This window comes from Periophthalmus magnuspinnatus, chromosome 1 (genome assembly GCF_009829125.3).
Source record: "Periophthalmus magnuspinnatus isolate fPerMag1 chromosome 1, fPerMag1.2.pri, whole genome shotgun sequence".
NCBI classification, from domain to species: domain Eukaryota; kingdom Metazoa; phylum Chordata; class Actinopteri; order Gobiiformes; family Gobiidae; genus Periophthalmus; species Periophthalmus magnuspinnatus.
This window is the reverse complement of record NC_047126.1, coordinates 3,976,183-4,000,453: the sequence shown is the minus strand read 5'-3', so window position 1 is coordinate 4,000,453 and position 24,271 is coordinate 3,976,183. Positions and strand designations below refer to the sequence as shown.

The following is a 24,271-nucleotide window of genomic DNA, read 5'->3' as shown; positions in this document are numbered from 1 at the left end:
ATAAAGGTGAACGTCATTTGTGTGAATCATGTGCAGTTCGCGGTCAGATCCTCTAGGGGTCGCTCAGGACCATTTGAGTAAACATGGCTGCCCAGGATGAACTCAGTAAGTTTCTCTATCGCTTTGGATATTCACACTTTCACATTTTGCTTGATAAAAAACTATCAGAACCTGCATTGCTAGCATATACATCCTACGATGTGAGATTTAAAGTTCTTATTCTGAAGCAGTAAATAGAGACGACAGCGCACTAAAGCGTGTTAGCTTGAACAGACGTCACAGGCCTGTGCACCGTCATGCTCACTTATTATACTGTGTCCGCAATGAATGGACTTTATTCACATGTTTGATTTACACCATCATATACTTGATATATTAAAGCATATGCAGTGTATTTTGTGTTTAATATTACTGCTGTCTAAACCTGCTAGGATCATTTGAGTGTCCCTTCTCTCTTCAGCTAACAGGGTAGTTTGCCATGCTAAAGGAGTTGCCCTTAAAGCCTTAAATGCACCAACATGATCAAAATTCCCCTGACACTTTTGTCTTATTTGCCTGTGTATGCTTAAACGTGTTTAAGACTTGCTTGCAGGGAGTACACGTTTTATAGAGGAATCAATGAGCCTTTAAAATCTCAGGTGTCTCATTTATTTTATGGGTTTTTTTTCTGACAGATCAACTGGAGCGCGTGTTTCTTCGCCTGGGACACGCAGAGACAGATGAGCAGCTTCAGGATATTATCTCTAAGTTCCTCCCTCCTGTTCTGCTTAAACTCTCCAGTGTTCAAGAGGGAGTTCGAAAGAAAGTAAGCAGGGTGTTACTGTTCACTTAACCCTGTGTCTGCTTAGATTACAGTGGTTCTTTTTATTGTAATAACACATTCATCATGCTGAACAGTTTTGTGAAAATCTCTACTAGGTAATGGAGCTATTGGTGCACTTAAATAAGAGAATTAAAAGCCGACGTAAAGTACAACTCCCCGTGGAAACTCTGCTGGTCCAGTATCAAGATCCTGCAGCTGCTTCCTTTGTCACTGTAATTACAAACACTTAATAGTTATGGTTTATAATTATATAGTTGCTGTTGTAAATAATCTTTTTTTTTTGCAGAATTTTACCATTATTTATATAAAAATGGGATATCCTCGCTTGGAAGTAGATAAACAGTGTGAAATGGCACCTACTCTGTTCACTGCCATGGAAGGAAAACCACAACCACAGCAGGACAGGTGAAAGCCAAAACACAGAGCTTTAAAGTTGAACATGTGTCTTAATTCTTTTGAAATGTGAACTTAATCTCATTTTACAGCCTTATGCACCTCCTGATCCCTACTCTTTACCACATGAAGTATGCTGCTGACACGACCAAAAGTGGGTCTCCTTTTAACCTGACAGAAAGGCCAAAGACCGTACAGCTGCTGCTGGAGTTCATGTTGGACGTTTTACTAATGCCTTATGGGTAGGTGTCACACATTTTTATTCACATATTTCTTTTGGTATTTGCACCAATGTTTTATTTCTACCAACAACTTTAGGTTTGTGCTGAATGAATCTCCAACTCGTCCATCTCCGTCTGCATCCCAAGGCGGGTCAGAAGATGGAACAGTGGCCAGTACAGGCCAGGGTCTTCCACAACCGCCTCCAGGAATGAGTGTGTATGCAGCCAAGAGAGTCATTGGAGAATCCCAGTGGAGCGCAGAGCAACTAGAACAGGTAATATTACGTAATCTTTGTACAATAATTTGCTTGCAAATAAAGGAAACTGTTTTGAATTCTTTAACTGGAACTTCGGCTATTGAGGACAGAAGCCTCAATGTTCAGTCTTTTACACAGAATATTTGTTGCTTTTTACAGTGTAAACTAGGTATAGTGAAATTTATTGAAGCAAAGCAAGTTCCAGAAGTGGAGACTGTTGTGCATTTGGTGATAGCATCTAGTGATACAAGACACAGTGTTGCGACAGCCGCAGACTTGGAGCTGAAAAGCAAGCAAAGGTAAGACGCACCACAGAGCTATAGTTTCAAAAAGATTAATAGTGTGCTTAATGTTTGGTGATGGTGGTTGACTGTATTACATCTTTACCCTTTTTAGCTTAATTGATTGGAACAATCCTCTAATAATCAATAAGATGTACAAGGTGTATTTGGGTGATGTTCCACTTAAAACAAAGGTGTGTATCTCATATAAACAGCTCGACAGAATGTCTAATATTGAATTAATACTATGCTGAATTTTTGTCTCAGGGTGGGGCTTTAAAGCAAGAACTAAAACATGAACCTGTGAGCACCAGAGTGAAACTGAAGATCCTGCCTCATTTTCTCCGATCACGATTTGCCGCTGAGTGCTTTCCTGCCAATATCCAGGTATGCTTTTCTCTGCTTAGTGACACTGGCAATACTGAAATAGTGAGACTCCTCAAAAGGCAAACTGGTGTTAAATGTCCAAAAGTCATAGCATCGTCATAACTCTCTTTTTATTATTCATTTAAAGGTAGTTTATGATGGTCTCTTTGGAGCTAACACCAACAACAAACTGATGTCTCTCACGCTTCAGTTTGTCCACCACATCTGCATGGTGTAAGAAAAACCTTTCCAGCTATTTTAATTTATGTTATACTTTTAATTATAATGCATAAGTGTTTTCCATTGTTATTGCAGGTGCCCTGACACAAATAAACCATTGGGACTAATGCTGCTTAATGGTCTGACCAAACTCATCAATGAATACAAGGAGGTAACACAGGAGTTTGGTTAATGTTTGTTTGTCACTCACATTTTATATTAATACAAAGCTTTGAAATTCCTATTTACAGGATCCCAAATTATTATGTGTCGCATACTCAGCTGTTGGGAAACTTTCAAGGTATTTATTTAACATATTTCATTATAATTAATACCATTTTTGTTGAACCAAATCAGTGTTTAAATTTTGCACATTTTCAGCCGAATGCCGCAGCTTTTCGCAAAGGACATCGCTCTTGTTCAACAGTTCTTTGAGTCAATGTGTAAGGTGAGAAAAATACATCTTTAATTACTATAATGCTATTTTAAACCTTTTCCTTAATTAAATATTTTTGCTTTCAGGAAGAACCGGATGTGCGTCTAGCCATTCAGGAGGCTTTATCTATGATGGTTGGTGCCTTTGTGAACTTGCAGGGAGCACAGTTAAAACTGATGGAAGCTCTAGTTGCTGCTTACATTGTAAAGGTAGATTCAAAATGTTTTTCAAAGATCCAACTGTAGACAAACATACACCTAATCAAGCTACTATTGTTTACAGCCTGAAGTGCAAGTTCGCCAGGTAGCCATGAAGTTTGCCAGCACTGTGTTTGCAGCGGATCATGTGCCATCAAGATACCTTCTACTGCTTGCTGCTGGTGACCCGTAAGTTTGATTTCACATTTATACTTTTATTTCGCCTACTCGCATTCAAATATAAAACCTTTTAATGTTTATTTTTAAGTACTGCACAAAAAGTAATGACATGTTGTCTTATAGGAGGGAAGAGGTATCCGGAGAGGCCCAAAGGGTTCTAAGGAATATTCCTGGTAAGCTCTCAGAAAAAGAAGGCCCAAAATCGATGCCCTCCTTTCCAGACATGGTCGCATACGTCCAGGAAAAGGTAAGAGTGCATTATACATATCATGCTGTTTCTTATTCTTTTTCTTAAATTATTTGCTGTTCTCGTTATTATAAATGCAGAAGTGTTTTCTATATCTGGTAAAATTCAATAAATGTCTAAATAAAAATTATGACATTAATTATTTACCTCAATAGGCTGCTCAGAGGATTAAAACTCCAGCTAAGTACAGTGTTGGGACATCAACTCTCCCCTTTAATCCATCAGCGTTTGCAGAGGTAATTACGCTGAAATTGAGTCCTTACGGCCGTGATAATTATTGACTTTTAAATGTTCTTCATTTTCTCCAGATCATTTTGTACTTGAGGATGTGTCTGGCTCACAGTGCAGGCGTCACACCGGCTTCTGCTCGTCTGGCAGAAATGCAGGATGATGCCCCGGCCATTGGCTGCTATGTACAAACTCTACTGTCCTCTGAGGCTCAGCCCATCAAGGACACTGAGGTTAATCCAGTGCACATTTATATAGATTTGCTACAACAGTTGCTGAGTGCTGTTGGAGGTATGTCTCATAGTAAACAAAATTCTCTTCATGTGTGATTATCATGATGTTCCATATGTTTTTCAAACTAAAGTGTTTTTTTCACCCCTTCTCGACTGAACAGGTATTCCTGTCATGTATTGTCTACTGGAAGTTGTGTCTGTCTGCCCAGAGAAGTTGGCCCCTAGATTTGTTGATAAAATTGACTGGATAAAAGTAAGTTATTCAATTTTTTTTTATAATTGTCACATTAATGAACATTATCAACATTTTAGGTCCTATATTACACAAAGTTGACTTTTGTGAGGTTTAAGCCATGTTATAGTGTTGTTGCCTCATCAACAACATCCCTGGAGTTGTGTTTTGTTTCGTTCACACATGTTTGAGCATCTACAAACCTCAAAAGGCTCTGTTCCACCTTGTGATGTCATGAAGTGGTAGTTTTCAAGTTAACAGCTACTTTTTACATTTTTTTTTTTCTGTAAAGACTGGCAATTCCAGGATTCAAATGATCCAAATGATTCTACTGAATTTGTATGGAGTTTAAAAACACAGTGGAGCACTTCCTGTATCACCACTCAATGACATCACAAGGTGGAACAGTTTGAGAGAAGAACTTGGTCTAAATGTGCAGTGTTTGTGTGTTAAACATGTGTGAATGAAACAAGACACAACTTCATGTATATTTATGATGAGGAAACAACATTATAGCATAGATTAAAAAATGGTGTAATATGGGCCCATTAACGTTAATTTTCCAGAGCTTGATGAACACTAACAAAGAGGACATGAGGGAGCTTGCGGCACAGCTCTATGCTGTTGTGGTTTCCACCATGACTGGTAATGAACTACAGGCTGCTGTACATAATCTTGTCAAGATTACCAAAGATAACCATGTAAGTCAGTACTCACTAAAACATCCAACATCTGATAATCGCACACGCTAAAATGTTTTTCCTCATGTCCAGAGTCCTGAGACTCAGCATGGGGCAATTCTAGCTCTTGGTTTTATGGTTGGACGCTATATGAGCAAAAAGAAATCTGGGCAGCAGCTAAGCATTACTCTCCAAGACAATGATGACCTTGTGTCATTGGCTACTAAGACAATTGGTATTGTTTTCTGTCTGTTATTTTTAAATTACTTCACAGTATTATGGCTTTTCCCAAACAAGTATCTTTGGCTGACATTCCAGGTTCCTTTCTGGACAACACTAGCCCACTGTTGACAGTAGCTGCCTGCACAGCTCTGGGCGAAGTCGGACGTAATGGAGCCCTTCTAATTCCTGCTGAAGGGGAAGGCTTCACTAAACTCTCTGCAGTGGAAAACCTTTTGTCACGCATTCCTTCTGGCAAAGAGAGCTCCAAAGTAAGCCATTTTAGAGAAGACATTTTTGTGATTATCAGTGATATGATCAGTTCATATAATGTTGGTGTTTAGATGAAAGAGCGTTCAATCCTGACTTTGGGATACCTGCCAGTGGGAGACGGTGACTTTCCTCATCAGAAGAAACTGCTGCAGGGTCTGATGGACTCTGTAGAGGTACGAGATACACCGGCTCACATTATAGTTCACAAAAGTCAGTGTTTTTTATTAAATGTGTCTATTTTTCAGGCCAAACAGGTCGAGCTGCAGTTCATTGTCGGAGAGGCGATTACGAGTGCTGCCATAGGTACGAGCTCAGGAGCAGCCAGAGACCCATGGACCTGCACTGAAGAACAATACAGCCCACCCTGCCGTAAGGAGACAAAATCTGTGACGTACTATTATCTGTATTTTTCAGTTGAACCATAAGATCATCAAACTGCTATGTTCTCCTTTTAGATGTGAAAAACAATGACGTGGTTCCCTGGGTCCTTAATTCCATTCTGGCCAAATACATCCCCAGTCAAAACCCCCATGTCCGACAAGCAGCCTGTATCTGGCTTCTCTCTCTGGTGAAGAAACTGAGCCAACATAAAGAAATAAAGGTATCAAATTGTTGTTCTTCCACTCCACATATTTCATTCACTGGTTTCTTATAACTGTTTTTCTCCTTTTTTGATCCAGTCACATTTGAAAGAGATTCAAAATGCATTCATCTCTGTCCTGTCAGACCCTGATGGTAAAATGGCAACTTCTTCACTAAACGTTCGTTGAAAATGTATATTCAGACTCATTATTCCTTGTCCGTCTGCAGAGTTGAGTCAGGACGTTGCATCTAAAGGTCTGGGTTTAGTCTACGAGATGGGAGAAGAGAAAGACCAACAGGAACTGGTGTCGACTCTTGTGGAAACTCTCATGACCGGAAAGAGGTGAAATGAACATTTAACTACTATGATGCTGAATCTTGTACAGCAGAATACTCACTGCTGTGTTGTTTAGAGTGAAACACGCTGTAAGTGAAGACACGGAGGTTTTCCAAGGAGAGAATCTGGGTAAAACACCTGATGGGTAAGAAAATTTATCAGTTCAGTTGTGTTAACCAGTCTTGCCATTGCCAGAAACTGAAAATATTATAACCGAGTGCCTCCTTTTCCCTTAAAGTCACGGTTTGTCCACATACAAGGAACTCTGCTCTTTAGCCAGCGACCTAAATCAACCGGACCTTGTCTACAAGTTCATGAATCTGGCGAACCATCATGCCATGTGGAACTCTCGCAAGGTACCGCACCCTGCATACACTTTTGTTTGGTTACTACGGTATTTAACAATGACTTATCTGTTCAGGGAGCAGCCTTTGGGTTCCACATGATTGCAGCTAAAGCAGGAGAACAATTGGCCCCTTTCCTTCCACAGCTCGTGCCCCGTCTCTATCGCTACCAATTTGACCCAAACCTCAGCATTCGCCAGGCCATGACCAGCATTTGGGACGCCTTAGTCACTGATAAAACTCTGGTATGACATTTTAAGTACATTTTGTCTTTTAGTTGCGTCTTTTTGGCGACATATTAATGACATTCAAATATTCTATGTGTGATTCAGGTGGATAAATACCTTAAGGAGATTCTGCAGGATGTTCTGTCCAATTTGACCAGTCCCACTTGGAGAATAAGAGAGTCCAGGTACAAAAACTCTGTTGCTTCTATCTACTTTTAGCCTCTTTTGTCTAACTTAATCCGTTTTGATTGCAGCTGTTTAGCCCTCAATGATCTGATTCGGGGTCGACAGGCAGATGACCTCACTGACCACCTGGCAGAAATGTGGGAGACACTGTTCCGAGTCCTTGACGATATTAAGGTTTGTAAAATGTCTGTACTTGCGGTTCATACGACATCACTGAATTGAAACCCACAGTTAAAACTACGATTTGTTTCAGGAATCTGTGCGCAAAGCAGCTGATCTTACTCTGAAGACGCTTAGTAAGGTGATTACAGCACTTTTGGTTTCCTGTATCCCCGTCATAGCGTTTAGTTTTAGTTTTAGTCACATTTTCTACTTTTTAGGTGTGTATTCGTATGTGTGAGTCAACTGGCTCTGGAGCTCAGAAGACTGTATCTGTGCTGTTGCCTACTCTGCTGGAGAAAGGCATTGTTAGCAGCGTGTCAGAAGTGCGCTCTCTCAGGTAATGGATTATAACAATGCAAAGATAACCAACGACTTCATGACTTCATTAAATAGTTTTCCCATGTTGTTTTGATATTATCAGTATTCAGACCCTGGTGAAGATTAGTAAAACGGCTGGTGCCAGGTTAAAGCCTCATGCTTCAAGACTCATCCCCGCTCTTCTCGAGGCTCTGAGCACACTCGAGCCACAGGTCCTCAACTATCTCAGCCTGAGAGCCACTGAACAGGAAAAGGTATGACTTTGTCTGGTTAAAGTGTTTTGTTTCTATAAATCTTTGCACATACTTATGACTTGATTTCTTTAGAGTGCCATGGATGCAGCAAGACTCAGCGCTGCCAAATCGTCCCCAATGATGGAGACTGTTAATATGGTAAATAACACTGGCAAATTAAGGGTTTATAATCTGAGAAATTAGTGTTTTTATTAATAAATATATCGTGTGTGTGTTCAGTGTCTGCAGCACCTAGATGTTTCAGTGCTGGGGGAGCTGGTCCCCAGACTCTGTGAGCTCCTGAAGAGTGGAGTGGGGTTGGGCACCAAGGTAAAAAAAATAAAATAAAAATCAAAGATGCAACAATTTGACTCAAAAAACGTGTAGTTGTTTTTTATTAACATAAGCCTGTAAATTTTGTATATTCCATAGGGCGGCTGTGCAAGTGTCATAGTTTCTTTAACTGTGCAATGTCCCCATGACCTCACCCCTTACTCAGGTGAAGTAATTATTATTATTATTTTATTTTATGTTTGTTTTTTTTGTCCTACACCACGCTCAGGTTGGAGGCTATAACCATTTATTGTATTTTTCCAGGTAAATTGATGAGTGCCCTGTTAAATGGCATTCATGACAGAAGCAGTGTTATACAAAAGACCTTTGCCTTTGCTCTTGGACATCTTGTCAGGGTAAGGACACGTTTATATTTTACAGTTTTGGTTTGTTTTGCTTTTTAATTGCGCTCCCTGTCCAAAAAAAAAGTCGCCACCAGTAAAAAGGTCACACACTCTAATATTTGGTTGTCCTGCCTTTAGCTTTGATCACGTCACACATTCACTGTGGAGCTGTGTTTTGTTTTATTCACACATGTTTAACACACAAACCCTGCAGATTTAGGCCGAGTTCTCCTCTCAATCTGAAAACACTCTGTTCCACCTTGTGATGTCATGTGGTAATACAGGAAGTGCTCCACTGTGTTTTTAAACTCCACACACCTTCAATAGAATCATTTGGATGATTTCAGCCTTGAGAGTTTCAATCTGAACTAAACAAGCGGTAAAAGGAGCTGTTTACATGAAAACTACCTCTTTGACATCACAAGGTTGAGCTTTGGAGATGTAGACAGACTAATAATGCAGGATTACTCAAATGTGTAAATGTAATATAGGACCTTTTAACAATTGTGCACTCGTATACTTTTATCAGACAGCGAAGGACAGCAGCGTAGAGAAACTGTTGCTGAAGCTACACTCCTGGTACTTGGAGAAAGAAGGTGAGAAATACCCAGTACCTTCAACAAATATTTAACGAGGGAGAGGCAGTCTTATTTAAATATGCATTGTTGTTTTTTGTGTTCACCAGAGCCAGTTTATAAGTCGTCCTGTGCGTTGACTTTACACTCAATCAGCCACTACAGTCCAGATGTGCTGAAAGGCCACGCAGGAGTGGCTTTGCCTTTGGCGTTTCTGGGGATGCACCAGGCTCCAGGTCCTGATGAAGAAAAAGGAGAGAGCCATGATGCCACACTATGGGCTGAAGTTTGGCAGGATAATGTACCAGGTTACTATTCCAGTTTTTACTTAAAATAAATGTTTTGTTCCTCTGATTCGACTGACTAATAAATGTGCATTTTGGCCTCACTTAGGGAGTTTTGGTGGCATCAGACTGTATATGACAGAGCTTATTGCTATAACTCAAAAGGCGCTTCAATCCCAGTCGTGGAAGATGAAGGCTCAGGGTGCTGCTGCCATGGCAACTGTTGCTAAGGAACAGACGGGCTCGCTGGTAGCCCCACACCTTGGTCTGGTGCTCACCGCTCTGTTACAGGGCCTGCCGGGACGAACCTGGGCTGGAAAGGTACAGAGTGAAAACAAAAACTAAACTTTCTTGAAATTATTGATTTAAAATGCTTCTTTCTGGTGTAGGAGGAACTGTTGAAAGCGATTGGATCAGTCGTGTCAAAATGCAGGTGACTGACGACTTTATAAGACCGTTTCTTGCACTTGTTTGATTGCATAAATCTTATAATTTTCTATGTTTAGCTCGGAGTTAAAGAAACCCTGCCCAGGCCAGCCCACCATCGCTGAGGTCCTTGACGTTGTGTTGAAAGAATGCCGTAAAGAGAGTCTTGTTTACAAAATGGCTGCTCTGCGTTGTGCTGGCGAGGTGCTCCACAGCAGCGAAGAGGACTGCTTTGATGTGATGGCAGAGATACTTCTGCCTCTCATCAAGAAGGTATATCTTGAAGGTTATTTTTATGTCTATATAAAACTATGTATTGATAATATAAATCTGAACAGAGTTGTCCAGAAAATCGTACCACGTCAAAATCATCACAGGATGACGATGACGACACTGACCGAAAAGAGAGAGAGCTGAAGACTGAAGTCCTGCTGTGTGCTTTTGAAACTCTAGGCAAAGTTTGGCCCAAAAACCCACAGACTCAGGGTAACACTTTTTCCATTTGTCCATTACAATGCTTCGTTCACACTGGTTACAGACAGTAGAACTTTTAAATGTGTGTTTTGTTTGCAGCTTCTTATCAAGTGGAAGTTTGTAATATAATGTGTGAAAACCTCAAGTTGAACACATGGAAGGTCCAGCTGGCCATTTTAAGCTGCATGAAGGCCTTTTTCCAAGAGTAAATCACCATTTTTGTCATGATTACATCAAATGTCAAGATTCAAAATAAACAAATTTTATTTTTTTTATTACAGGTTACTGCTGTTGGAGAAAAGTAATGAAGATGTGAATGCCCTGACTCAAATACTTACAGAAACATGTGCCGCTCTTACATATCCTTTAGGTAACTACAAGTCAGTGTCATAAGGAAATGTTTTTAGCAGAGAGCAAAAATGATTATTTGCATTTTCTTGTAGAAAACAGAAGTTACTCTTCAGTGAGGACAGAAGCGTTGTCAGTAGTGGATCTGATTGTAAAAAGAACTGGAGGTAAACCGTAACAGTATTTGATAAACTTAGTGTATTGCATTATAATTTTTTTGCTCATTGTTTTATTGCTGCCGACAGAAAGTGAAAAATGGGAGTGTATGTCTGTGAAAAGCAGAGAGCAGCTGCAGCGCTCCCTGTCCACGCTGCAGTCTGACAGTCGACCTGATCTGAGAGACAAAGCTCAGGAGCTGCGCCGCCACATCCAGAGCCAGCCATGAGGGGGCGCAATTACAACTGTCATCCAGATCCATCATGTGATACAATTATCGAGATCAGGATACTTCATGTTATCTGCATGTTGTCTTTTAGCAGAGTGCTTATTGACCATGCACAATATGAACTTATAACTTCAACGTTATTAAAAGCAGTGAAAATATATAGATAAAATTGGTTTGAGGAAACATATCCATTTTAACCTAATGTTTTGACTACTGTGGACTATTGTAATCATGTTTTGCAAAAGGAGTAATGGTAAAATGGAACTGAACCAGTCACTTAAGTGAGAACAGGGTCATAATTCATTTGGGAAACTTAGCCTTTGTGACTGCAAACCCAGGATTTAAATAAAGCATCTTTACAATATATTCATGTGTAGTATTTACCTGCAGATAAATGACATGCAAGAACTGTTTTTAAACCATTTATTTTTTACTTAAAATACTTGGAGAAAAAAAAATGTACAGGCTATAAAAGGGTTAAACATACAAAAAGAGACAGTAAATATTGATACGTTTCAGCTCATGTCAATTTTCTGGGGGTGTGAAGCTTAACGGTGAGAACTACTCTGTTAGAAGCTGTTATTTAAAATAAAGCTCAGATTAAGTCTAATTTAGTACAGTCTGACCAGAAAGAGCTGACTTAGTTGAAACTACAACAGGCGAGCTGATTTGTGCTGCTAAAACAATTCTCTCTCATAATTATAGTCACAAGTGAGTTAGCATTAGGAACATTAGCAACAGTGTCACTCTGTTAAAACTCACATATAAACAGGACAAACGCTGGTACTGATCAGACTCCTGAAAATGCATTGTTTAAATCTTTTTGTCTGCATTGTGTCACCATGGCAACAGCTGAACATTCCACCAATAGAGATACATGTAAAACACCCCCAGCATGATGTCACGGCAAAGCAGAAAATAGGCACTGATCAGGTGGCGATTTCAGAATTTGAGAGTAAAAATACAAAGATACACATTTACACCAGACCTAAATGGCCTCTCTGGTCGACTTGGTTCTCTGCTTGTCCTTTTGACGAGCCTTATCGAGCCCTTTCCGAGGGAGGTTTGCATCACTTTGGCTGAGCGCAGATCGGCTCACGGTGGACATACCGTCAACAAACTTGGTTTTGAACAACACATTGGCATTGGTGAACATTCCATCCTTTAGGGAAACTACAATGAACTGTAAAAGTACAAGCGCAACACAATTAGAAACAATAAGAAATATTTATACAGGCGACTAAACATCACTGTCAAACAAACCTGGGAATGCCTGAAATGAGTGCGCAGCATTTGTCCGATATTTTGCGTGTGTGAAAGATCCAGAGCTGCATCAACCTCGTCCAAGATGTAGATGGGAGCAGGTTTGAAGAGCAACATGGCCAGAATAAGAGACAGGGCCACCAGTGATCTAGATTAGAGTACATGTAGAACAGAGTTATAAACACGGTCATTCATCATCAGTGTTACTGCTGGTGCAGCTGTTTGCTATATTTTACTACACCAACTTTGGACAACTAAATGTGAGACGCTGGATGATGAGTAGATGGTTGTAGTGCTGATAGAAGACCCAAATAAGCTATTCTTGGAAAGCTCACAGTTGACTAGAGCGAGAGATATGCTGTGTACAGTACTCCGGTCAGCCAACATTTTTGCACATTTGTTTATTTAGTACAGATTAGCCTGATGAGTAAGCACATTCCAAACACTGGTAATCGGGTTTACACTTCCTCCATTATCAGTGCAGCTGAGTGTGTCATGTTGTGCTTCTTCTGTTTACCTTTGTCCACCACTGAGTTCAGTCAAATTCTCTTTCCATGTGTTGCCCAAAGCAACTTTAAACTCCAGACCCTCAAGGACTCCACATCCCTGCGGAGGGGACAGTTTAGCCATCGCTCCTGGCAGCAGAGTGGAGAAAATAGAGCTGAAGTCTTTGTTAACCTGAAAAAGATCAAAATACATTTGAGGGGACATCAAATGGTTGCTATTTTTTCTGTACTGTATAAACTTCAAACCTTCTGCCAGGCCAAATTAAGGGCTTCATTTTTCTTCTGGTCCAACTCTGCAATTGTCTGTAAAATCTTGGCTTTATCGTTTTCCACAATCCTTTTCTTTTTCATCAGTTCATTGTACTGTAAATAATTATAAATAAAATTAATGAACCACATTTCATCTGTTCTTAGCCACAGCTGCGTTTTAGTTCCTCACCCTTTCCTCTGCCTCATTGAGCATGTTCATGGCTCTCTTGTTGACATTTCTTTCCAGTTTTGTGGTAGTCTCCTCCAGCTTCTTCAGACGTTGACCAGCCTCCTGAGGGTTGTTGGTCTTAAAGTCATAAGACGAGTTTGGCTGACCAAACAAGTGACGCTCTGATTGTATCCAGTCATGTTCCTCCAGCATTCGGGACACCTGACAAAAAATGCCAATGAGAAACAAACACACGTCTAACTTCACCCTCTGTCTACTCCAACAAGCTGATGGCCTTTTCTACCTTATCAGCAGCATCCTGGCTTTCTTTATGGTGTTTACTGATCTTGTGATCCATTTCCTTGATTTTAAGTTGCAGTTCGTTGTTCTGCTCACTGATTTTATTTGCTTCTGAGCTTTTCCCCTGGATAATTTCAGAAAAAAAGGTTAGTCATGTCTGTTGCATTTGGGATGAACACACTGGCCTACTGGACAGAAAAACTTTACCTTGAGCTCTTTGTCCTGAGACATAATCACTTCCTTCTGCTTGTCCAGTTCTTCCTGGGCTTTACGCACTGCATCCTGAAACCCAGCAATGAGACAAATTGAGTTTGTTTTGATAAATACATGAATACTAAAGAAAGCACAAGCATCGCCCACATGTTGTAAATAAGTGAAAAGTATCATACCTTATTCTGGGACACGGTGGAAGACATGGTGTCTATCTGCTCCTGAATGGCTTTCATGGCCTCCTCCACAGCTTGGATCTGTTCCTCATAACCCGTCTGCTCTCTACGCAGTTCCTCCAGCTCTAGAGCTACAGCATCAGACTCCTATGAGCACAAAAATACACTTCATACACTCCTACAGTCATTCATCATTGTAAAATACTCTTAAAATGTAACAGTTGGTGGATGTCTGTATCTTAACCTGTTGTTTCTGCTTGAGTTTTTTCTGAAAAGCATCAGCTTTTGACTTTGCAGCATTAAGTTTCTGCTGAGCAGCCTTTAGCTCCTTCTCCCTCTCGGCTTCGGCATTCTTCATCTTATTCTCCAACATTTTGTACTTCTCTCCAGCCCGCTTCTGTACTTCTTTAGTGGACTTTAATTTCTCCTCACTCTCCTCTGGTTTGAAAAAAGATGGAAATTCAGTATTGTTTTCGTGTATAAATAATTTACCGATAACTGGTCATATTTAATTTACAGTGTCTAAAACTTGTGCAAACCTATTGCCTTGCGAAGTCTCTCAAGCTCCTCCTCTTGCTGATGAAATGAGCTCTGCTGAAGTTTGGCTTGAAGAATCTGCTCATCCTGAACCTTCAGCTCAAACTGTTGCTTCAGCTGCCGATATCTGCAAAAAATAAATAAATAAATAATCACTGACTTAGAGCCACATGTAAAATGCAAAAAAACAACAACCCCCGAACCACAAATGACAAAACGTACTTCTCTGCAGTTGTCTTCACACTGGCCAGCTGCACTTCTGTTTCTTTAAGCTGCTTCTCCTTTTCAATCAGCTGGTCCTGAACATCCTTCAGTGACTGTAGGCTGGCCAAAACTGACCCAGTCTGGGACCGAGCACCTGACATCAAAAGTTTAAAAAGTTATTGTAGAGAAAGAAAACACATTGTATTTTGCAAACATTTATACCAAGTAACTTCAGAACACATTCACACACTTACCTCCACTCAGTGTTCCCTGTGGGTCAAAGATATCTCCTCCTAGTGTGACTGTTTTAGTCATCACCTGTTTATCAAAAGCCACCTTTTTGGCATTGTCCAGAGTATCACAAACCAATGTTGAACCAAACACGTACTCCATGGCTTTACGGAGGTCAGATTCATAGCCAACAAGTGACAGAGCAGTGTGAACATTGTTTTCACCAACCTGACAGGAAAAAACATCAGAAAAATGTGAATTACGAATATTACAGAGCTTTACTAACATGGTGGTCATCCTTTACCAAGCTCTTTGCAGTGTTCACCACTCTGTCATTGAGGGTTTTGGCAGAGATTTTGTTCAGGGGGATGATGGTGTATCTTCTCTGCAACTCACCCTTATCCAAAAGTTTCTTACCAGTCACCTAAAACAGAAGCGATTATTCAGACAAAGCAAAACTACTGGAGCTAAAAAGGCAATGGACTTTTCTTGTATATTTGTACCTCAGTGTCCACAACAATGTTATAGAGTCGCCCTCCTGCCACTACCTCCAGGGCTGTGGCATAAGACACATCACTCACTGAGATCAGGTTGGCCAGTAAGCCCTTCACTTTGCTGCGGTCCCAACCTCTCTCTGGGTCCCTAATGACAAAAACATAGCACTTTTAGCATTTTCACTCAGTAACACACACAATATTCTAATCTAATTATGTTCTTACTTGTAGTTAAAGCGTAGATTAGGAAAGCGGGAAACCAGACTTTCATACGTCTCTTTAAGTTTCGCAACCTCTCTAGACAGCCGTTTTTTTTGATCCAGCAGTCTTTCTTCCATACCATCTAATTGACACGACATAGATTAAATAACGTTTATAATGACAACCAGGCCTAATGACAATCACTACATTGACTTATATTGTTCCAACTTTCATATATCAAGATATTTTGGGGCTAAATATTTATCATGTGTACAGTTTCTTTGCAAAAGTCGGGAGATTTTAACCCTTTTTATGTAGTAAGGTAAAATTTGAGCTGTAGATTATTAAATAACTTCTGATTATTAGTTCATTCTGATATTTATTTGTTGCTTTTAATGATACAGAATATTTAAAAATGGGTTTACTGGGATTATCTGTCTTCGTTTCAGTGGCATAAACTAGTTTTGATATTATCATTTATCACAATATTTCTCTGTAGCGATATATCATGCTTCTAAATTTGTTACTGTAGCAGACCTAATGACAACTATTACATATTGTAGTAAAAAAATAAAAACATGTGCATTACCCTCATAGTTGAGTTTTTCCATCTCAGCTTGCAGTTTTTCCCTGTTGCTTTTGAGAGCGTTGTATGTGTCCTGGTCCTTCTTGTAGCCACTGTCCATCTTTTTCACCTCTGCCTGCTTGGTTTTCAGTTCGGCCTGGGCATGATTCAGGGCCATCTGGGCCTACTCAAAATGAAGAAAATAGTTGAGCAATAGTGATTTTTATGATGAACAGTAGCACATTATGTTAAATGTAATACCTGCTTTGCTTCAGTATCTGCTTTGCTCATGTCATTTTTACAGGTCATCATCTGACCAGCCAGAGTCGCTTCTTCTCCATCTTCATTTGTAGAAAGACCAGCGGAAACAGCCCTAAAATGTTGCTCAGCAACTTCCAGAGCAGCATTGTCCTTCTGTCCTTCTTCTTGTAAGGCCTGAAGCTGTTGAGTAAATTTAGCAACTTCCTTTTCTTTCACCACAAGCACTTTTTTGTCCTTTGGGGAAAGTAAAAAAAAAAAAAAAAAGGATTAATGTCATAAAATGTCAACATTACATAAAACAATTATCTGAAAGAATACACTACCTCCTCCATACTTTTGACCAGCTCCATCTTTTTCTTTGTTTCATCTTTCAGATTCTGTTTTTTCACATCAAGGGAACTCTGAGCTTTGGCATCCACACGTTGAACTTCAGCAAGAGATTCCTCCAAAGTTTTCAAAACTCCATTTACCTCCTAAAGAATGATTAATAGAGGAGTTTAGAAAGTGATTTAAACTTACTTTGAAAACACTTTACACTGTACCTGATCTTTTTTCTTCTGCAGTTCTCGAATTTGAGCAGTCAGCTCCTTCACCTTGCCCTCATTTTCAGCTATGGATGCTTGCATCTTGGCAATGTTTTCTTGCATCATCCTGAGATTTTCTGCAGATTTAGTCTTTGTCTCTTCAGCACAGACAAACAGCCAGGCGACGTACAGACGAGACAAGTGCTGGATCTCACGCATTAGCTTCTGGTATTCCAGGTAGGACGACCTTTCCTACAAAGAGAAGATGTTAATATGCATCAAAGAACTACTCAGTTATTACATGAGGTTAAGTAATTGTGTTATTCTTAAACACACCTCCTGCAGTTTCTGCATGGTTGGAGTAATTTCCTCATCTAAAATCTGTAAGTACAGGACATTGTGTTAAACATATTTAATATATTTATTATAGCGGAGAGAGAAGAAAACGTTAAAGGTTTACTCACAGTCTGAATTTCCTTTAATTTGGCTTCTTTCTTTTCTATTGTTTTCTGAGCACTGATCTTTTTGCACTCATACATCCTTGTACCTGCAGCCTCTTCAATCATAGCAAGAATCTAAAACATCAGAATTTTAAAATACAGAAAGAAGGCATTACAGATGTTCAGCAATATTACACCTTTTGGACAACTTAATTTACCTCTGGTGGTTTCATATTCAAAACCTTTGTGATTCTTCCCTAAAACAATAAGCACAGTATACTCAAAACACAATTCACAAAAAAACAGTAAAAGTACATAAAAACAGTAGGCTGCAGTACTTACCTGCATGATGAGGAAATGGGGATTGTTGACATTGAGCCCAACAGAGCAGAACAGGTCCTGGACTCTGGTGTTGTTAGCGTTCACACCATTAATCAGGTATTTATTTCTTCCACCAATTACCACCTTAGATAAATGCGTATCATTAAAACACATTTATCTCATTTTATTTTATTTATCTTTATTATACAGGAGAACCCAGACTCTCTTGTTCATAGTTTCCCTATTTACAATGCAATACAAACAGAAATAAGTATACAAATCCATATAAAACAGATGCAGGTGTGTGTATTAAAGCTAATTACCATATTATTAAATACACTATTTAATAATATGGTTTTATATTTATTATATTGTTACACCAAAGTATCCAATGCTGCTTGATTTTGACATGTATTCCATTTTTGTGAGGCACATAACATAATTACTGCAATAAATGTCTTCTTACCTGCCTAGTGATGGTGATTTCGTCGTGAGTCTCAAAACCAAGTGGACTCTGGCTTTTGTTTGAGTTGTCAAAGGTGATGGAGACAGTGGCTTTAGTGATGCCAGCTTGTCCATTTTTGTACACCAGATCCTGAAGGTTGGAGGCTCGGACCTAAATACAAACACGTTTCAAGCCTGACACGTTTTACTGTTGCTAAACCAACCATGAGTACCGAACTTACATGAGAAAGATTAGAAATGCCCAGCAGAAAACATATGGAGTCAAGAATATTGGACTTGCCGCTGCCGTTCAGTCCAGTAATCGCGTTGAACAGTGGGTCAAAACCATTAATCTCTGTTCTCTGGGCATAGGACTTAAATCCCTCAATAATTATAGACTTGATGTGCATCTTTGTGCTGTCCTTCCTCCACAAAACCCGAGGAATAGATGGTAAGTCCAACACTCCAGAAAACTAGGAGCGTAGTGTTTACAACCGCAGCAGGAAAAGTGTAGGCAACTCAAATTTTTGGCGGCACGCGCGGGGTCCTAAAGTCGGTGCGTCCTCCTCGCGCCGGAAAGAATTATTCGAAGTTTTGTTTTTTTCACATACGTATACACAAATATATACTTACACAACAACACAATTTAGCTACTTATTCAATTGTGTTTCATTGTCGGTTAATAGCACATAAAATTTAAAATGCAAATATTATTCAACAGGCACGTACAAGACGACTATTACTACTACTACTACCACCACAGGAATGGGTTTTGGCCGTTGTCACTCCCCAATTTGAGTCAACCGAATTTGCCTCAAAATTCGATGTGCGCATGCTCAAAAACACTTACTACGGAAACACAGGGACGGACAACCTACATGTGATACGCAATCTGCTTTTATCATTCTTTACATTTGTTTATTTTAAGTTACATCTGAGCCCAGCGTTCGTGTTAACGTCACATTAACTGCGAAAAGGCTCCGGCAAACAAATGAGTGAAGTGACACATCGAGACCAGAGGATATGTATAATATTTCACTTGTTTTGTGATTATAAGCGATGCAGTATTTTGCACGTTTTCCTAAAAATAAATGTAATGAAACATTCTTTATGAACTTTTTTAACTGAAATGAATGGCGAACTAAGATTTCAACTGACAATGACATATTTTACTTTTTCTGACACGTAAAAGAATGAAAATAAAGTCAAACTAACGACTAGCATGATTGACACGTTCAGCGAGTGAGTCAAAACGGATAAACAACAAACTGCAAACAAACAATGGATGGCCTAGATTAAGTTAAAGGTGAAAGTTCATTGACGTTTCAAACAAGGTAATCCCAACTGTTAATAACCCAACTAAGCTTTTTAAACTCAAGATCATCCACCAAAGGTGACAGGTAAACTGTTTAACCAAATACTCAAAGCAAAGCCGCAAATTTAAAGCTGCATTATGTGACTTTTCTGGTGGAGGATTCCCCACCTGCTTGTCTCCATTGAGATGTTATTGTTTATTGCCTGAAATGTTCCACACTATGGCATTAAACTTGCCTATCTCCATGAAGACAAGCAGGTGGCACTACCTGGCCAAGTTACTGGTCAGATCTGTGGAGAGACATGCACCACTCTAAAAAGAAATAAAAACAGCTATAATTAATTAAATGCTAAAGAGTTTATTGCGCACTGTGGGACATTTCATGCAAACCAATAATGTCTCTATGGGGACAAGCTGATGGCGAACCCTTCACCAGAAAAGTGACATACAACACCCCAATTTTAAGAATTAAAAGGAAGTCCCCCTCTGCTGGTGCACGTGCAGTGAGGAGAGACAGTGTAAAAACTAAAAAGCTTTGAGTTTAGCTGTGCAGATGAAGGTGGATTACCACCAGATTACATCATGTAGTTGTGGATCAAAACGTTTTCAGCTGTAGTGGGGCAGGGGCTCAAAAAGGTTAAACTCATATTAGGACAGATTTTAGAACTCCACACATATTGACAAATTCACATTTTAATAAATTATGACACTAGGTTATGTTTCACATTGGTATCCTTCAAAAAATATGCAAATGACAGTTGGCCCAGTTTTACATAGGGTTTCAAATAGGCCTTTCATTAATAAAAGGATCATTACAACAGCAAAAATACATTTTATATGATGGCAGACACCACACGATTTTACTAAAAATGATAGATTGACACCACAATAGACAAAAATGGACTTGCACAGTGATGTAAGATAATCCACAGTATCACTACATTAAACATGGACTTCTGTGTGTGAATTACTGCACCTACGCATCCAGGGGCACGGGACACATAGACAGGCAAACCAAGTTAAATGCATAGAAGCATATCTGTGAAAGCACCACACAGTCTCCTCTGTTGGAGTAAAAGGAAGTGGGTTTGATGTAGACCCAGTCAAAGTTCCGAAGGTTCAGCGTCCTCTGACAGTACTGGTCACTCAGTGCCACCAGCGCCCGGACGATGGAATATTTGGCAGAGCAGCTGATGGCAGTCACTGTCCGCACTTTACTGAAGTGCAGCAGGAAACAAGGGTCATCCTAAAGAAAAGACGTTATTTTTAGATTGCTCCAGTCTTACACAACTTAGTTATTTTGAGATTCTAAAATGGGATAATGTCACACTCTCAATGAGTCAGTGAGTTATATTCTATTGCTGGGTTTCAGATGACATCGTAACATTCTGTCGATCAATAATAATGAATACAGACGAGGGGCAGCTAAAATGTGAAAATGTAGATTCTTGTTGTAATACAGCAAGTCCTTGGGTTTAGTCACAAATAGAAATGATCAGGTTCATTTGTGAATTTACCTTTTGGATATTTCATGACAAAGTACAATGTAATCAATAGGAAAACCTGTGTCATGCCCCCATCAGGGAGTATGACATAATCACATTCTGAAAACCGCCTCTATGTCCATGGTGTTACACGGTGTATTAGAAATATCCTAAAGAATCTCACAAATGGACCTAAATGCAGTTCAATTGTGAGGGGTGAGAATTAAAAGTGCACAAAATAATAAAACAAAATATTTACACAAACTTTAAACTGACTTTCCTAGTAAAAGAATAATCAATTTTATTTATTTATTTTTTAAATTCTTTCTACATTTTATATACACACAGAAGATATCAGATATATGAAGTAAGATATAGAGAATTATATAGCAAAGAAAAAGGCAAATGACTCTACTACATTTAAAAATATATATATTTATTTATTTATTTATAGCGGACAGTGCATGTTGACCAACAGCAACAGTTTAACATGCCAGAATTAGCCAAAAGACTAGTTTTCATCTGTTGTCCGTTGCCATGATGTACAGATGGCTCCTTATATTCACATCCTCAAAGTGGCCTTTTTTTTGCTTTGTCGAAAAGTATTTAGCAGTAGAGTTATTTCACTTTTTTTACTACATAATTCCATATATATTGCTTCATATACTTAATGTCTTCTGTAAGTGTCTAAAATGTAAAAAGTAGTCAAAATAGAAAAAAATAAAAACATTGCATGAAAGGGTGTGTCCAATCTTTGACTGGTAGTGTATATAAAAAATAATAAAAAATGTATAAAAATTTATGAGCCAAAATGTCACTCATGTTGTTGTTTTTTATTATTATTGTCAAAATTCCTAGCCCTCAGTTAGTAAAAATGTCTAGTAACTCCCTGTTCTTAATCAACAATACCACATAATCAGCATATTAATGAAATCGCTGGCTCCATTAAACAGTATTATTGGCTTACATTTATATTGTTCCGTACAAATAACAAAACAACGCTGTGATGAAAGCTGTTCCTGCAGCCACACAGCTGTCCTGGCATATTCTTATGGTAGTGAGACTGCCAATCACCCATTCGCCTACCACAAACCAGCCAGTCCCACAACCATTACAGAAGCATTAGACAGGATGGGTGAAGTGTTTGGACACAAGAACAACATGTACTTGGTCAGAACACCACATTCTACGCAACCCACAAAACCAGCAATTCAAAGTATCAGGCATCGTGTGTGTGTGTGTGTGTGTGTGTGTGGGCTTTTTAAAGTAGCATATTTAGGAATGATGTAATGAATTGATGTTTTGACTAAAATACAAAAGGTTCTTATACTTGCTGGTGTTAAGTGGTATTATCTTACAAACTACTACTATTAAAATACATATTCTATTGTAAAATGTTCTCCTCTCAGAAGTATTTCAGTCTTACCACATCAGGATCCCGGCCATCGACTAGACTCAAGTCCTCCAGAAACCAAATCTCTGTCCTTTTGTAGCAGTCCTGTATGCTGGAGCGTTTGGTTTGGGACCTCTTGGATCCAGTTTTTATAGTGGTCTGTGTTATCTGGCATCGCACAATGGATAACTGTACCTGTCTTTTTGCAACTGTAATAAAAAAACAATAAACAAAAACATTAGTTGAACTTAAAATAATGCATTTATGGTCCAACATCATCATTACAATGAGCAAAAATAATTAGACGTTTTTTACCTGAGACACAGAGAAAATGCCTGCCTTGTGGTGGCTCCTCAATTTCAATAAACTCAACTAGTCTTTGTTTTGCAGGTCTGAACAAAACTCGTTGCATTTCCTCCCGAAGAAGAGACGACATAGCGGTGGTGATGGTTGCAAAAAAGATGGGGAAAAAAATTCAACCACAACTGGAAAGGTAAGACAATACAGAGAGTTGTGGCAGTGGGAGTGAGGGGCGTGTGAGGATCTGAGCTGATGTTCTCACACACACGCACACACACACACACACACACACACTCCGTATCCACAGTGTTGCTAATCTTTCATTTAAGCACTATCCAAGAGGGACTCGGCAAGAAGCAATTATAGAGCGGTATGTTTGGTTCATCCTTTTATCACTTCAATTAGGCTCCATTATGGGCACAAACTTTGTGACTCCAATATTGACCACAGTTTCCTGTAATTATGGATTTTTTTTTGTTTATTTACATCTGTGGATTAGGGTTAGGGTTAAGGTTATGTTTTTATAAGGACACTATGTTTTTTTTTCCTTTTCAGTACTGGTCTTACTGTCTCCACTTGCATACCCAGGTTATATATTATGGAACAGTGCCCAGTGTTCATCTGTGATTAAACGGTTTGTGTGGGAAAAGGATGTCCCACAGCACTTTGAATGGTTTCCATTACCATCTAATAATTCATTCTGTGCAAGCCTATAGCTACGCATTTAACAGCACTAGATAAACACATACATGCACATACATCTATATATATGGCGTATTACAACCTTAAAAATAAACAGACAAATTCAAATGTTTAACCTAACATCTGTTTTTAGCCCTAAAATGCAGGCGTGCACCTTCACACGTTTCCCCAGACAAAAAGGCACATGATTTAATTTGTTGGCAGGAAATGCTGTGGTTTCATTTGATTTGTCACTTTTGTCTTTCTACAGTTAAGTGCTTTATTGTTGTTTTGGTGTGTGCTCGCTTTGAAAGGCTCTTTTACCTCTGAGATGGAAAGATGAGCAGATGGGCAGGAAGTCTATGGAGGAAAGCAAATATACAGTGTTGAATCTCATGAATAACATATGAGCTGCGTACTTATCAGAAACTTTACTTGTAGTCAGTCTGTTGCAGGCATGGAAATATTTGCAATAGATAATCCAGGGTTTTGGCGAAGGTAAGAGCAGATAAAATATGGGTTTTCAAGAACACGTTGGAGGGATTTCTGTGAGAGCGGAGTTTGTTCAGACAACCTGGGCTCTCCGTGGTTTAGTGAGCGCTTGACACAAAATATCTTACATTCTTACATTTGTTGTGAACTCTCTTTTGACTTCCATCAATCAAACGTCCCCGGCTTCTTATCTTAGACTTTTCCCAGAATTCCTATCTCTCCGAATGACTTGGCACAGTGTTCATTTGCACCTTCTGTTCGGAATGTTGTAATTTTCTTGGTATCGCATGAAAGCAGCCGACTGTTTACTCATAGAAAGGAGTATTTTTTAAGTAAAATGAGCAATTAAAAAGGAAGGTGGTCAATGGATCTTTCAAGAAAAACATAGATCAAGGGCACTGCAAGGCCAAATATGTAAAAATATTGGTAAAACTTTAGACTAGCCTAAATACAATGGACTTTACAACA

At 39.2% G+C, this 24,271-nt stretch overlaps 3 protein-coding genes across 3 annotated transcripts; 1 reads left to right on the top strand and 2 right to left on the bottom strand.

Annotated features, from left to right (window-relative positions):
- The first annotated feature begins 42 nt into the window (after positions 1–42).
- Positions 43–11,408, top strand: ecpas (Ecm29 proteasome adaptor and scaffold). Its single transcript, XM_033971113.2, has 49 exons — positions 43–105; positions 675–805; positions 919–1,035; positions 1,110–1,228; positions 1,309–1,458; positions 1,535–1,712; positions 1,854–1,993; positions 2,091–2,169; positions 2,243–2,362; positions 2,490–2,575; positions 2,657–2,732; positions 2,812–2,861; positions 2,942–3,008; positions 3,083–3,205; positions 3,279–3,382; positions 3,497–3,620; positions 3,776–3,856; positions 3,929–4,139; positions 4,243–4,334; positions 4,880–5,014; positions 5,087–5,228; positions 5,312–5,484; positions 5,557–5,658; positions 5,731–5,854; positions 5,941–6,086; positions 6,166–6,220; positions 6,296–6,410; positions 6,481–6,549; positions 6,643–6,760; positions 6,826–6,993; positions 7,081–7,160; positions 7,230–7,335; positions 7,415–7,462; positions 7,542–7,660; positions 7,745–7,895; positions 7,968–8,033; positions 8,115–8,204; positions 8,307–8,373; positions 8,472–8,563; positions 9,081–9,147; positions 9,237–9,434; positions 9,520–9,731; positions 9,800–9,843; positions 9,917–10,109; positions 10,175–10,322; positions 10,410–10,515; positions 10,592–10,680; positions 10,754–10,825; positions 10,904–11,408. Exons 1-49 carry the CDS (start codon positions 84–86, stop codon positions 11,041–11,043), a joined length of 5,505 nt encoding a protein of 1,834 aa, XP_033827004.1. The 5' UTR covers positions 43–83; the 3' UTR covers positions 11,044–11,408.
- Positions 11,409–11,505: 97 nt separating this feature from the next.
- smc2 (structural maintenance of chromosomes 2) lies at positions 11,506–18,643 on the bottom strand. Its single transcript, XM_033971339.2, has 25 exons — positions 18,381–18,643; positions 18,161–18,310; positions 17,716–17,838; positions 17,592–17,630; positions 17,398–17,508; positions 17,270–17,314; positions 16,952–17,185; positions 16,733–16,882; positions 16,410–16,643; positions 16,173–16,332; positions 15,608–15,725; positions 15,392–15,530; positions 15,193–15,312; positions 14,912–15,116; positions 14,676–14,811; positions 14,456–14,580; positions 14,161–14,354; positions 13,920–14,063; positions 13,738–13,812; positions 13,535–13,654; positions 13,252–13,452; positions 13,059–13,175; positions 12,824–12,984; positions 12,307–12,454; positions 11,506–12,226 (listed from the first exon to the last, which is right to left on the bottom strand). Exons 1-25 carry the CDS (start codon positions 18,546–18,548, stop codon positions 12,032–12,034), a joined length of 3,612 nt encoding a protein of 1,203 aa, XP_033827230.1. The 5' UTR covers positions 18,549–18,643; the 3' UTR covers positions 11,506–12,031.
- Positions 18,644–20,193: 1,550 nt separating this feature from the next.
- Positions 20,194–22,837, bottom strand: exoc1l (exocyst complex component 1 like). Its single transcript, XM_033973444.2, has 3 exons — positions 22,646–22,837; positions 22,364–22,539; positions 20,194–20,699 (listed from the first exon to the last, which is right to left on the bottom strand). Exons 1-3 carry the CDS (start codon positions 22,764–22,766, stop codon positions 20,430–20,432), a joined length of 567 nt encoding a protein of 188 aa, XP_033829335.1. The 5' UTR covers positions 22,767–22,837; the 3' UTR covers positions 20,194–20,429.
- Between the last annotated feature and the right edge of the window lie 1,434 nt (positions 22,838–24,271).

Bases quoted from the DNA above. Each gene is read 5' to 3' on its own strand.
- ecpas (XM_033971113.2), top strand. From the start codon at position 84: ATGGCTGCCCAGGATGAACTCA. The intron at 5,229-5,311 runs GTATTGTTTTCT...CTGACATTCCAG, and splicing joins ATTGGCTACTAAGACAATTG to GTTCCTTTCTGGACAACACT. The intron at 10,681-10,753 runs GTAACTACAAGT...ATTTTCTTGTAG, and splicing joins CGCTCTTACATATCCTTTAG to AAAACAGAAGTTACTCTTCA.
- smc2 (XM_033971339.2), bottom strand. From the start codon at position 18,548: ATGCACATCAAGTCTATAATTATTGAGGGATTTAAGTCCTATGCCCAG. The intron at 16,644-16,732 runs GTAGTGTATTCT...CTTTCCCCAAAG, and splicing joins TGGTCAAAAGTATGGAGGAG to GACAAAAAAGTGCTTGTGGT. The intron at 15,726-16,172 runs GTAATGCACATG...CGTGTCAATTAG, and splicing joins GGAAAAACTCAACTATGAGG to ATGGTATGGAAGAAAGACTG.
- exoc1l (XM_033973444.2), bottom strand. From the start codon at position 22,766: ATGTCGTCTCTTCTTCGGGAGGAAATGCAACGAGTTTTGTTCAGACCT. The intron at 22,540-22,645 runs GTAAAAAACGTC...TTTTTATTACAG, and splicing joins GCATTTTCTCTGTGTCTCAG to TTGCAAAAAGACAGGTACAG. The intron at 20,700-22,363 runs GTAAGACTGAAA...TCTTTTCTTTAG, and splicing joins ATGGCCGGGATCCTGATGTG to GATGACCCTTGTTTCCTGCT.